We start from the raw sequence: 13,961 nt of genomic DNA, 5'->3' as shown, positions 1-13,961 counted from the left end.
GTGGTTTTTTCTCTTTTCTTTTTTAATTATTATTCTCCTTACCACTGAATCATTATTTATTATGTCAGTGTGGGTGTGATATTGAAGGAGTTGCGCTGTTGTGTTCTGGCATCTGACGAGCCTTTTAAATGGTCTGGCTCTTTACTGGCAAGAGAAGAGAAGAGAAGAGAATAGAAGAGAAGAGAAGAGAAGCTGCTGCCTGAATATATTTCTGCTTTTAAGGGAGACAAATGAGACCCGCAGATTGAAGATGAGATTTATTGTTTCCATATTCCGCAAACGATGAATTTTAAAACGCTGTCGTGCTGTTGCACCAAGCAATTTTTCTCATCGTGACGCTCAATTTTGTTCTCGCAGGCGCCAATAATGCAATTTAGTCCAAAAAAAAGGATGAATGATCAAAGTTAATCTAATACCAATCCCTAATAATTTACACACAGTATAGTAGCCATTGCTTTTTTTGGGTGTCTGTGTCTTTGTTGGAGCAAGAGATTGAAGTACTAATAAGAACAATCCACTCTGCATCACTTCACAAGAGCTCGCTTTGACTTCATCTTCATCAAGTCATAGACTCATTATAGACTTTGATTGGCTTCAACAGGAGTCCTGACAAATCGAATCAAGCTTTATGTGTGTCTGTCTCTGTGTGTGTGTGGATATATGTATGTGTATATGTGTGTACATATATATGTATATATGTATACACGTGTATACACATGTTTATGTGAATACACACACACATATACTGTACGTGTTTGTGTGTGTATAAAGAAAGAAACTTCTGACACTCAACTGCAACATTGTTCTTCTGAGTGAGTAAAAGGCACTGCATTTTTATTCTTATGATTCTATTTTTTTTATATTGGTGTGGGCCTTGACTCTGTTTGTGATGGCAATCAACCAGCCCAGCCTCTCCCTGCAATCCGAAACAAACAGGGCAACACACAGGCACTGGTTTTCCACCGGCTTTTTCAAGGGTTTGTAATTGAAGAAGATGACACAAACGCAGATGTGCCTCTGTCTCCAGGGATCAAACGGGAGTCGTCTCGCCGACGCTGCCGTCCGCTTCCCACTCTGAACGCATTCAAAGACCCCTTTCCGTTGTTTGCTTTTCGTTGATTGTCTTTTTCTCAGCGTCGAAAGTCCTCCACATTTTAAGATTGGCACACGATTCCTGCGTGTCTCTCCACTCCCAACCTCCCCCGCTCCCCCCCCGAAACAATTTCTCTCCTCGGTAGGAAGCCGCTCGAGTCTTGAGCGACGGATCGTGCTTGACAGTTGTGATGCAGGTTGGCGGAAACAAAAGCAGCAACAATAGTGACGAGTCGGGAGGACGTTCCGACCGTGGCACCCTGTCATCGCGGATGAAAGAACTATCGTGGAGACGGGAAGCTCGTCACCACCCCTCCCCCCAAACCCCCCAACCACCCCTGCGAGGCGCTTTCATCGCAGCGAACATCATCGATTGCGCGTTCCCCAAAACTCCCCCTCATTAAGTGAATAGCCGAGCTGTCAGCACGTCATATCTGGGCCCCGTACGTCCAGTAACTCCCCTACTTCCACACAGTGAATATGATTATTTAGTTTTCTCATTGTCAGTACCCCCGCCCCATCCCCACCTCTTTGTTCCTTCATTGCTACTTTTAATATTCTGCCCGGCAATCTTTTTTCGATGGCTGCAATAGTTGTAGCGTAAGTCTGAGTGTGTTTACCGTGATGGCTCATTTCCACGTTACGTCACAGACCTTTGTCTTTCCCTTTTTAAAGGTCCAGTGTGTAATATTTGGCTTGATTTATGATTTTTAATTGGTAAAAGCTTAATATACTCCCCATAAATACATTAATAAAAGTGTATACTCGCAGTACAATAAAAGTAATTTAGTTTTCCTACCCTTGGAGTGGTTCTTATTTATATATCAGAACATCCATAGAGCAATAAGGGTCTTGCTCCCAGTTAGCTGGCATCGTACATCTTGCACCACCATATTTCTAAGGAAGCCTGGTGTGGACAATCAAGCTGCCGGACAGCGCGTTGGATATTTAAGGTGAAAGCTGGCGTCCTCAAATAAAGCAACAAAGAAGCAGAAAGTGGACGAGGTAGCTGGGTTGGGTGCGTAGGCCACTGTAGTTCACTGGCAAGCTCAGGAGGGGAAGAGAGAGGTAGAGACTCTGCAATCTAAAATGTAACCACTTGATGTCGCTGTTTCTTCTTCAAAATCGCCAAATATTGCAAACCTCACTTTTAACAGGCCTCTCACTCTGCTGCCGCTTTATTCCATCCTTTGCGACAGGAGCTTCAGTTTTGATTGCACTCTCGACTCCTCTCACGCTCCGCCGCCTCGCCCAACGCTACAGTTTAAGTCGTCGAGAGCACTTTTGACACAGTGGCTTTTTTTCTCGAAACGCTTAGACTAAGAGTGGTTCGGAGAAGCTTCGCCGAGGCTCAGTGCTGATCCGGGAGGGGGGGGGCGGAGTCAGAACCCTGACAGGCTTCTTCTTTTCCCCAATGGATGTTTCCTTTGGGTGTCGTCACAGTGAATCGTGTGGAACTTGTGTGCTTGATTACAGGCACAGGTTCTTACTTCAGGTGACCTTCCTGTCACAACCCTTATACCTTCTCAAGTGAAAGAGGCCAGAGGCGGCCAAAATTATTCACATTCTGTGCTTCAGTCAAAGTACAAAGTAATTCAACTCATTTACTCTAAAAGTAAGCAAGTACAGGTTCTGAAATGAACTTAAGTAAAAAAGTATTTATTTAACATTTTTGGCGTTAATGAAACAATACTTTTTTTGTTGTTGCAAAAACAAAAAAGTTGTGACAGAAGTCTGGCCTGAACTTAACCAGAGGTCTTGCATGAGCATCTGGATCCCTTTTTTTTTTTTTTTTTTTTTTTTTTAGCTTTGCTACTCTCAGTGCTGTAGATAGATAGATAGATAGATAGATAGATATAGACTTTATTGATCCCTTTGGGATAACTCCCTCAGTAGACAACCAAACTGTAATCTGTAATAGTTCTGACCAGTGAGCCATTATTCGATGTTGACACTTTTAATTACAATAATCAATGTTCATTTCTATATTTTTATTTTTCTCTGTACTGAAAACGTGCTGAACAGAGACCCTCCAAAATTTGTTCCTCTTTTATATTGAACTGCAACCCAATCAGAACAGCTCCGCAACCCAAGATGATACCCGATGTGAGGTATTCTGAGATTCCCGTCCTCAACCTTTGTCCCAACCTCTTCTTCCTCCTCCTCTTCCTCCGCCAGGTGCTGCTGCTGCTGTGCATCTCTGACTGGATGGTCCACTCCATGTGGCGGAGCGGCAAAGACCCCGACAGCTTCTCCATTCCGTACCTGACGGCGCTGGGGGACCTGCTGGGCACCGCCCTGCTGGCCCTCAGCTTCCACTTCCTGTGGGTCATCGGGGACCAGGACAGCGATGTGGGCGACTGAGGGGCCGATGGCTCGAGGGACTGGAGGGAGCGGCCTCGCGGCGGCAACAGGGACTTTGTGCTGCTTGCTGCAGTGCTCCCCCCTGCCCCCCAGCACCTTTGTGTACCTGACTTTAACACTTTGACTTGCGCCACATAGTGGGTCTGAGGACTATTTTCTGCTCCTGCATTAAAAAAAAAAACATTTTTGTACACCCCTGGCTGGATACAGTACAGGCAAAGGACATTGTATTCAGTCTTTTGTTTTTTTTGTTTTTGTTTTATTGACTGTTGGCATTGTTTGCACCAGAGCACTTGTGTAACAAAACAGAGTTAGCAAGCGAAGGCTAACTGCCAGCCAAAATCCCATTTGAGCCTCTGATGTCGGCGAAGAATGAAAAAGGTAAAAAATAAATTAAAAAATTTAAAATTTCTAAAATTAAAAAAAAAGGCATCAGCCAGAGGACGTCTGACTGAAGACAAAAGAAGTTTGCCGTCGACACTTCGAGCATTTATCACTCAATGTGTTAAGTTACGTTAAGTTTGTTACGTTAGCGGGCGTCGCTGCACTCGCAGGTGTTGATTCGACTTTTGCGCCTTGCACACCTTCGACCGCACTCAGCCCAGCGGCCAGAAGGGGGATTAAGTTTTGTCAACAGTAGGAGTTGCTCCCGTGTGTCCTGCACCGGTTTGTCTTCATATCTTCGGCTTCATCATGTAGGTTTGAGTTTGTTATTGAAAAGTTTGGTCTCCACACACTGACGTGTAAGCAAACGTGTCTGGGGAACACAGAAACGGCCATCTTCGGTAAATTTCAGTCCTTGGATTAAAGTCATTTGGAGTAAATTTCAAAAATAATTTCAGTTTAAAATAAGTACATAAGAAAACTACAAACTCAAAACCTTTCTCTTTTGAAGCAACAACCAAAGTGCCATAGAATCATGTTCATCTCACCAGACACTTTCAGATTCCAATAACTGACTGAAATACACTAAATGTATATATATATTTTTTAAATATCTCTTTTCTTTGGCATTAGAGTCAACAGTTTGATGTGATTTTTTTCTCTCTTGTTTCTATCAAATTTAAATTTAACTTCTCACGACTGGCACTTTTGATGTTTGGTAGCAATTCCTGGACGGTGGCATCATTTCAATGTTGGTCAACAACTCCTGGTTGGGTTTTGGGGAAAAGGACACAACCAGGAGTCCATCCCAATATATTTCTAAAGTTCTGTTGGTCAGTTCACAGCCTGAAGTCTTTAACTTCAGGGTGAATAACGAGAAATGTATTGGACCTTTTTTTTGTTTTCTTTATTTCATGTGTTGATTTTCACATTTAAATCCAGTGATTTCTAACGTCATTTTAAGCCTGTCTTGCCTCAGTTGCTAATTTGCGCTTAAATACCGGACATGCTATAGCCGTCTTTATTAGCCACGATTCCCGTTCTGTCCCTGAATCTCCATCAAAATCTGTTTTCAACGGGGAAAACTAACCCGGGAAGGCTTTCGTGTGTTTGGTCAGCTTGCATTTCCCCAACAGCTGTCGTTCCCTTTGTTGACCTCTCAGTGAGGATGCCACTTCCTGTCGGGGTGTAGGGTCGAGGGTGTGCTAGTGCTAATGCTAATTCTAGTTTCGGGTGGTGTTTACAGCGCGAGCTACTGTATGCTCGCGCATGGGTTACCATCGGTTTTTCCTTTTCAGCGCGTTGTTTTGTTTCCCTGCTTAATGTAATAATCTTGCAGGGTCAAATCTTCTCAGACACCGTCGTAAGAAGCTCGGCCATCATTTAATGAATCTCTTTGACCGCAGGACAAACTAGCATTGGTAAGAAGGAAAACAAACAACCACCACCACCTTCACCTCCTTTATCAGATCAATGTGACACTGTACTGTGTGCATGTGAGCTCAGCCGCTGGTTCTCTTCACTGTGTGCCTCTTGAGATTCACATATCAACATATGGTTCTCTTTTATGCCACGTATCATGTGTTTTTCCCTTTTATTTGGTACAAATTTTTTTTTTTCTACATTCCATGATGATATATCAGCCTGTTTAATTTACTAGTATCAATGTACAGATGTCACACAGGTGGTCAGAATGTAGGGGGAACACTTTTTTTGGAGCGAATTCTTTGTCTGTACTCTTTTTGTTTTTTCTTATTAATATTTTCTGGCTCGTAGTGGGTCAAAGAAACCGCTAAATAAACATATTTGAATTGAACATTGTCTTATTTCCATTTTTTTTGTTTTTTTTGTCCCCCTTTCTGTTGGAGGGTTCAGCTGCCAAGTTAGCCGTCCTCTCATTCACGACGGGCATCGCCCAATTAGCGTCATGAAAGGACTGCGCACGAGAGCTCTCAACGCGAGTGGGTGAGCGAGCGAGCGAGCGAGCAGATGAAAGCTGTGAAAGTGAGACGGAAAGCAAAACATGGAGGCTGTTGGGGAAGAAAAAGGGGGGAAAAAGGCATCCCTTCCTTCTACCATTCTTTGTCTGAGCCTAGAAAATCCAGGCTGGATGGTCCCTGTGTTCTCCAGCCACCATCTCCATGACAACAGAGGCAAGGCCATCCGCCACGCTCTTGACCCCTGTGTGTGTGTGTGTGTGTGTGTGTGTGTGTGCGCTTGTGGGAGTGTTATATTTGTACGCATGTACACCCAATTACCAACACACACGGCGGCTCATGCTGTGCCGTCCAATCAGAGGAAGAACAGCCTGACGATGGGAGTCAGTTAGTACCACACTGGCGGCATTGCGTTAGAACAGCTGGAAGTAAAGTTAGAAATAAATAAGTAAAGTTAAAAAAAAAAGAAGAAAATTTGTCATTCTTAGGTAATCTCATAGGACTGTGTACTTGCATATATTTTGTGTAGACAATATATTGCTGTTGTAGTTGTTGCCAGATCCATTTGCATTTGCTTTGGCATTGCTCATCATGTCTGAGCCGCTGGCAGAGATTGAAAGAGTGTGTGAGGGGGGAGGAGGTTGTTCTGTTCAATCACTGAAAGGATCCGTCCAGATGCGCAGAACCTCCTTGGCGTGAAGTGCACCTCAGAAAAGTAGACCTCAGTTCGGCCATCCAACAACAACTCCAAACTTTGGTGATTGAAGGTCCACTGTGTCATACGTAGAGAGATTGTGAAAAAGATACAGTAACATCAAGTGGCAACATTTTAGATTAATTCACTCATTCACTCACCATCCCTCTCCCGGGCTTCTCAGTGAACTACGGTGGCCTGCGCACCCAAACCTGGATATCTCATCCACTTTCTTCTTCATCGTTGGTTTATATGAGGATGCCAGCGTTCATCCTAATTCCCAAATGTGCTGTCAAACAGGTACACATGTATATATACACGCTACTGCGATTATACACTTTTATTCATGTACTGTCATGTCACGTATGTCAATCTTTTACCAATATAAAAATCATAAATTGGGCCAAATTTTACACATTGGACCTTTAAACCTTTAAACCACTGAATACAAATGTTTATGCTTTCGATCTGGTGAATATTGCTGCATCTTTGCCCGCTAGCGGATGTGCCTTTCAGCAGAGCTGGCATCCTTCCTGATGGGCCACAAGCACGACAGCTGCCACTTCAGATGAGGCCTCATCTGCCTCGCTAATTTGCCGAGGTGTAGCCTCCTCTTGCTAACGCCGCGAAACATCAAAGTTTTTCTTTTTTCCCTCGGTGTTTCCGAGTGATGAAAGTATCTGCGAGCTGTGCGGCTGCTCCTGGTGAGAAAGAGGTACGTGAGCGTGAGAGCGATACACACCTTCAAAGATGAAAAGCAACCAACGAGGTGTCGGGGAGACAGGAAGAGACGTTTGCGTCGCAGGACCGATGGATTCCACTCCTCTTTTCCACCGATAGACACTTCGACAAAAGCGCTCAAAGCCAGCAGACGCTCGCTTTCTACTAGATCTTCGCACACCAGGCCTTACTGTAGCAGTAAGCATTGGCTTAGCAGTTAGCACAATTAGCACAATTCCGATGTAGCATTTCAAAATAAAGCTCCTGAGATTTGTGGTCATATTGTGCTTGATTTCAGGTTAATAATTTAGGGAAAATTCCTTGTTGTCACTCCACCCACGGAAGCACCCACACACAATAAATTTCACAAAATTCTGAAGTTGTGTTTCAAAATCCCTGTGACCCTGAGCTCGGGAAGAAGCGGGTATGGAAAATTAATGAATGAATGTTTCAAAATGAAGCTCCTCCAATATTTGAGATTTGTGGTTGTACTGTACTGTTTCTATATTTTGGGTAAATTCCTAATTGTCGCTGGATGATTCCACTTCAGGGTGGGTAATGCACCATCCCAGAAAACACACCCCCTCCAACCCCACTCCCCCCCACTAAATTACAGGAAATTCTGATGAAACATTTCCAAAATAAAGCTCCTCTATGGATTGTAACTTTGTGGTACTGTCACCCGATGGTTCCACGTCAAGCAGTACAAGTGCGCCACCCCAGGATGTCCCCATTTAATTTTTTATAAATTCTGATTAAGCATTTCAAAATAAAGCTCCACCAAAATTTCAGATTTCTGGTTGTACTGTACCTGATTTTAAATTAATATTTATGGTGATATTCCTACTTGTCACTTGATGGTTTCACTTCAGGCTGGTAGAACACCACCCCAGGATGCCCTCCACCCCACACACCTCCTGCTAAATTTCTGAAATTTTTCATGTAGCATTTCAAAATAAAGCTCCTCTGTTTATTATTCTGGAGTTCAGATCATCATTTTCCTGGTGAGAGACAGCCATGCAGACGCTCCTCAACTCCTGAAGATTTTCCCTGATGTGCTTGTGTGATCAAAGGCCCTATGGATTATTCACGCTGGCGAGGTTCACTTGTCCAATAACAACAGCAGGGCTTCTAAAAATACCTTCTGATCAGATCTGCAAGTGAGCGAGCAACATGTAGTGGGGCTGTCGACTGGGCTCCACTGTTGTATTATTAAGAACAGAGGCCATGATTAATACATGTCAGTCGGCGGGTGAGAGCGTATCTTGCTTAACAACACGCCTCTGTTGGCGTCTAGACAGGTTTTTAACGGGTTCAGCAGGATCCCGATGGGTCAAACAGAGTGGTGATTTTTTTTCTGAGAGAGGTGGAGGGGGTGCAATAAGTTTATCAGAGGAATCAGCCAACTTATGAATCCCTCAACAGCGCCTTTACTGCTCTGTACACATGAAACATCTAATATATAAACATTAGAGGTTGTGAAGCCAAAGTGGGAACAGATTCTCTCACAGTGGTATAACAAGTAAAGTAAAAGTACCCCCATTTCATGTTTGAGGCTCTGTAGAGATTTCAATCTTAAAGGTACAGTGGGTAAAATTCTGCCGTCTAGTGGTCAGATTTTAGATTACAGCGCTTATTCGCTCGCCCTCCCAGTGAACTAAGGTGGCCTGCGCGCCCAAACTTGCATACCTCCTGTTTTCTCCCCCAACTGCTCCGACTGTGTGTTGAGTCATTTCAACTGAGTGGCTGCCTGGAAGTGGCACTTTAACCTTTTTGGCCCCGACTACCAAACACCACCCCCATTTACCCACCACTGATGTTGACTCCCCGGGGCGAGGCGAGATCAATAGCTGTCCGCCGAGTCCAGGAGGAGGATGACTCAGCCGGCAGCATCACTGAAACGCTGGCCAATATAAATAAATCTTCACCCAGCGTCCTTTATCAATCTCATTTGGTATTGCAAAAAAAGTGTGGTTTTTTTAACACCCGCATGGAAGAGGTTCACAGCTGTACGCATCACTCACGCCGATGGATTGCTGACGGCCGAGGACATCGCCCCCGCTCCATGCACCTCCCCACCCCAAGTCCTCTCGTGTCACCACTTGGCACTGGAGTGCCAGGAAGTATTCATCACCCTCCGCCAGCCCACCGGCAGCCACAACAAATGATTGGAAATTTAAGTTGACGCATTTTAGTCCGAGCAAGGCAGCAATGCCTCAGCAGATATTTATTTGCTTATACCAGGGGTGGAAAAGAGTAAACAATGAGCAAAGAAAAGAGTTTTGTATGTCTGAATGTGCTGGAAATCTTGATGCTGCCTACAAAGAAAGAAAAAATAAAGAAGACAACAACTGCACGAAGAGCAAAGTGACTCGTAAAAGTCCAGTCAAAATGTAGTATCAACAAAAAAATCCTTAAAGGTGCGTAATATTTGGCTTGATTTATTGATTTATGGATTTGGCTTGATAAATACATTAATGAATGTGTATAATCCCAGAACAATAAGAGAAATTTGGTTTTCCTATTTCGTAGCCTGTTTCCTGTACCATATTTAGAGTCAACGCTGGCGTCCTCAAATAAACCAACTAAGAAGAAGAAGGTGAATGATGTAGACTAGGTGGAGGCTGTAGTTCACTGGAAACCTCAGGAGAGGGAGGGTACAGAGTCCCCGAGGGACGTTAGTGTAAGAACGCTGCAATGTAAAATGTAACAACTTGATGTTGCTGTTTCTTCTTAATAATCTCCAAATATTTTACCAAAGTCTGCATCGAATAACGGCGACACGGTGGAGCAGTGGTTAGTGCTGCCGCCTCACAGCAAGAAGGTCGTGGGTTGGATTCCGGGGCCCGGGCCTGGGACCTTTCTGTGTGGAGTTTGCATGTTCTCCCTGTGTCTGCGTGGGTTCTCTCCAGGTTCTCCGGCTTCCTCCCACACTCCAAAAACATGCATGCAAGGTCAATTGAATATTCTAAATTGTCCATAGGTGTGCATGTGAGTGTGAATGGTTGTTTGTTTCTATGTGGCCCTGCGGTGAACTGGCTACTTGTCCAGGGTGTCACCCTGCCTTCGCCCTAAGACAGCTGGGAGAGGCTCCAGCAGACCCCCGTGACCCTGAGCTCGGGACTAAGCGGGTATGGAAAATGAATGAATGAATGCATCGAATAACATGATTGAATTTAGTGCAATGTACATATTTAAATGTTTTATTTCTGTATTCCCTAAACAGCCAGGAAGCAGAGACTCTATGTACTAAGTCAAACTTCAGGTGGTGTCTCAATCAGCCTCGACGTGACGTTTGAATGCTCTCATCCATCTGTTTCTCATGTGCGCAGGTGCCTTTTAGCTCAGCCTCAAGATGGAAACGGTCTTAGTGCAGACGGCTCATCAGGATGAGTGGCACATGCAGTGCTCCCTGAAGGTGAAACCTTGCATATTATAGCTTATAGAGTAATTATTCATGCTGAGTGCGTTGCCGCCTGCACTCATACCCAGTCTGCTGAGCGACTGGCAATTGCAGATCTGTTGCTGGGGAGATCCTGACAGAGGGTTTAAATGACGGGCAGCAAAGAGTCATAAAAGGCGGTTCTGGCCCAACAGTCGAACAATCATTAAAGGTTGGGTGTGTAATATTTTGAGATTTTGAAGAAGAAACAGCAACATCAAGTTGTTACCTTTTAGAGTGTGCCAGTGAACTACAGTGGCCTGCAGACCCAAACCTGGATACCTCGTCCACCTTCCTTTAAGTGTAAGTTTTCCAGTTGCTCATGTTGTGGTGAACGGAGTCAAGTTGGGATCAGAGCAAATCATCATCATCATTATTATTACTACGTGCTCTTGGCTTGGGACCCTGCACGAGGCAAACCTCATCTTTCAAAATCGTAGCCTTGGCTTCCGCTGTTTCCACGTGTGCATCATGCTATCTATCAAGTGCAGGCCTTGGGAGCAATGCGCAGCCCTCCAGATTAACGCTCTTTTCTAACCACAGAAACAGTGGGGGTAATAAATCAGGGAAGGCGGACAGTGGCAGCAGAACCACAAATTCTTCTTGTGGAAAGACAGAAAGAAAGAAAGAAAGAAGCTAATTCAGAAATAAGAAGTTTTTAGAGGGTGCATGTAGACATTTCTGTATATTTTCTGTGGACTTTTATCCTGTTTTATTGTGTCTGTAGGATCTTGCCCTGCCCTGACGGACAAATTAAAGTTCTTTGAGTTTGAACGTTTCCAAATTCCTGGGGTTTGACAAGCACCAATATGTTAGGAACTTGTCTTATGAAGAGAATGTTTAATAACTGTTAAAATATTTGTTATAAAGATGAGCTTCCGCAAATGAAGTAAAATCTGAATTTGACATGCCAGATGAAACATTTGACACATTAATGTCCCCCCTGATTGTTAAGACCTGGTGAACTACAATAATCAATAATGACAATCTCTGAAAGAAAAAAATATAAAATGAAAAAAAAAAAAAAATGAAATGGTTATATTTATCCAGTGATTTGCGCTTTTGCACTCTCAAGGTATTTTTCAGATAACTTCACCAGTTTTAGACTTGTTTTTTCCCAAATTGCTGGATTTTCACATTTACTGTTCAAATAGTGAGAAGAGACGTGCGGTGAGGCAGCAGCCTGCTGTGCCTCTCAACAGATTGCTCAATGACTCGTTAACTGTGCTGGCGTGCTCTGCCGTGAGACCGTACTTCTGTCTCTCTGTATGTCGCTATTAAAATGTTTAAACACGTTTGCTAGATTAACTAAATTTACAATGTAAAGGCCGCTAAGTGAGGCACGCAATTCTCCTGGTTCCCATGGTAGGGGGCACTCGTGAACCCAGGGATTCTTCTTGCGACTCGGCTGCAGAATACAGTCAGTGACAAAGTTACTCCAGCTAGTGCTAACTGTTCCAGCGACTACTGCATCGGTGGAATGGTCATTCTCAACACTGAAAAGACTCAAGACATACAGTCAGAACAGGCCTGAACAAGGACGACTTTCTTCCCTGCCAATCAAATAGTATATAAAGTACTCTGTAATGTGATTGTGATGAAGTCAGAGCCTCACCAGCAGTGGCGGATCTAGGGGGTGGCTACTTGGGCTCAAGCCCCGAATATTTTCTCAAGAGCCCCGGATCTCGCTTTTGAGCTGGTCTGAGTGTTACGGGTCCCCAGGATTGAGGACCACGATAGCAAATACTGTACCTGTATGAAGCAGGTTACACGGAGAAACAAAGACACAGTTGGTGCTGTGGATCGTTCCAGAATGCATCTGATTTATTCACTTACATATATTATATCAACATCACCGTCACATAAACACAATACCTTGCTGGTTCCAATGCTATTTAGCACAGTTCCACACACTCCTCTGATCAGTTCTCTCCCATTCACATTTACTTCAATCTCCACAGTTCACAAACAAATACACATACTTTAATACATTACAATAAATGACCGTTTTCTGTATACACAGACCCTTTAAACACTATAATCACTTTACTAGTCTGACATTTTATACGATTAAGTACGTATCCATTACATGCTGAGGTGCGTGAAACACCGTTGAGAATACATGGGAAAACTATATAGTAAAGTGATTCTGTTTTGTGTGACCCTAAGCTATTAACAAAAATATAAAACAACAACAATAATGACGCTTTAACTTAGCGTACAACACTAACTCTTGCTCTGCCGAGCGTGACTGCTGCTCCGCCGGACACAAGATGGCGACCTCGCGGTGAAACTTGTCGCGGTCATTTTAACATAAATAAAGTCTTTAACATAAATTAAATTCTCAAACAAACACTTTTGGTAGTACATAATTACTCATACATGTGACTTTATGGTGTTTTGTACTTTTTACCGACCTGTATGAAGCAGGTTACACGGAGAAACAAAGACACAGTTGGTGCTGTGGATCGTTCCAGAATGCATCTGAGGACACGGGGAAGGCACCGCCCCCTTTACCTGTCCCCAGCGCAACTCGCCCCAACACATCAGTTCCCCCCCCCCCTTGTACTTCACACCTAAATGCCACCAAAACATTCAAATAATGTGTATAAAATTATAAACAAACAAATAAATGATTTTTTTGGGAGTACCACATGCTCCCCAACAACAAAAGTGACTCCTGGCACTTTAACACAAACTTTAAATCACATTTTCTTCCAAACTCAAACAGGTAATGCTAAAACTCCATACCACATTCAACACTTCAAAGCACTTAGGAATGTCTGGTTCCAGGCAAGTAGGTAAGTAACATCAGTTATAATATCAGTCTAATAGCTACATATATGATAAATGTAGGGCAGCCACGGGAATTGAATGAAAGGTGGACCTTGGAATGACGGTAAATATGGCTGCGGATGTCATAAGTCAGCAGAAGGCACAAGATAAGAGTCTAGAGTGCTTACAGTGGGACGCGACTGATATGTAGGATGACCTAGGGATGAATAGGTGAGCATTTGGCCTGGACGCCTCTGCCGAGCAGACCGCCTCAGCGGGGTAGGTGAGCTAGACTGGGAGTCTGTTATCTGCTCCTCACGGCACCCGTGTTGAGTGGACTCGGGCTCTGCATCTGACTGAGGTAAGTTAAGGGATGGCGGACTGTCGCTCTCCTCTAGATCGGTTTGGTGAGAGGTCTGAACTTCACCCCTCAACTGCCGCTCATCCTGGCTCTCCTCCCCCACGACATCGTCTACCACCTGTGTGGGGTCAGTCTCAGGTGCTTCCTGGCTTTCTCTTTCTAACGGACCTCCCTCATAAACCTCGGCCATCC

The 13,961-nt window shown here is 44.0% G+C and overlaps 1 protein-coding gene across 1 annotated transcript in view; it reads left to right on the top strand.

The window, feature by feature from the left end:
* Nucleotides 1–3,866, top strand: part of slc41a2b (solute carrier family 41 member 2b) — a 38,735-nt gene extending 34,869 nt beyond the window's left edge. Inside the window, exon 11 of the mRNA XM_076011357.1 lies at nt 3,271–3,866. Coding sequence (XP_075867472.1) covers nt 3,271–3,456 — 186 coding nt within the window. The 3' untranslated portion in view covers nt 3,457–3,866. The remainder of the gene's footprint in view (nt 1–3,270) is intronic.
* Nucleotides 3,867–13,961: the final 10,095 nt, after the last annotated feature.

The sequence above is a fragment of the Nelusetta ayraudi genome, unplaced genomic scaffold (genome assembly GCF_046127955.1).
Source record: "Nelusetta ayraudi isolate G7.1 ecotype Tasmania unplaced genomic scaffold, CSIRO-AGI_Nayr_v1 ptg000135l, whole genome shotgun sequence".
Lineage (NCBI taxonomy): Eukaryota > Metazoa > Chordata > Actinopteri > Tetraodontiformes > Monacanthidae > Nelusetta > Nelusetta ayraudi.
The sequence above is the reverse complement of the archived record's forward strand: the minus strand, read 5'-3'. Positions and strand labels throughout refer to the sequence as shown.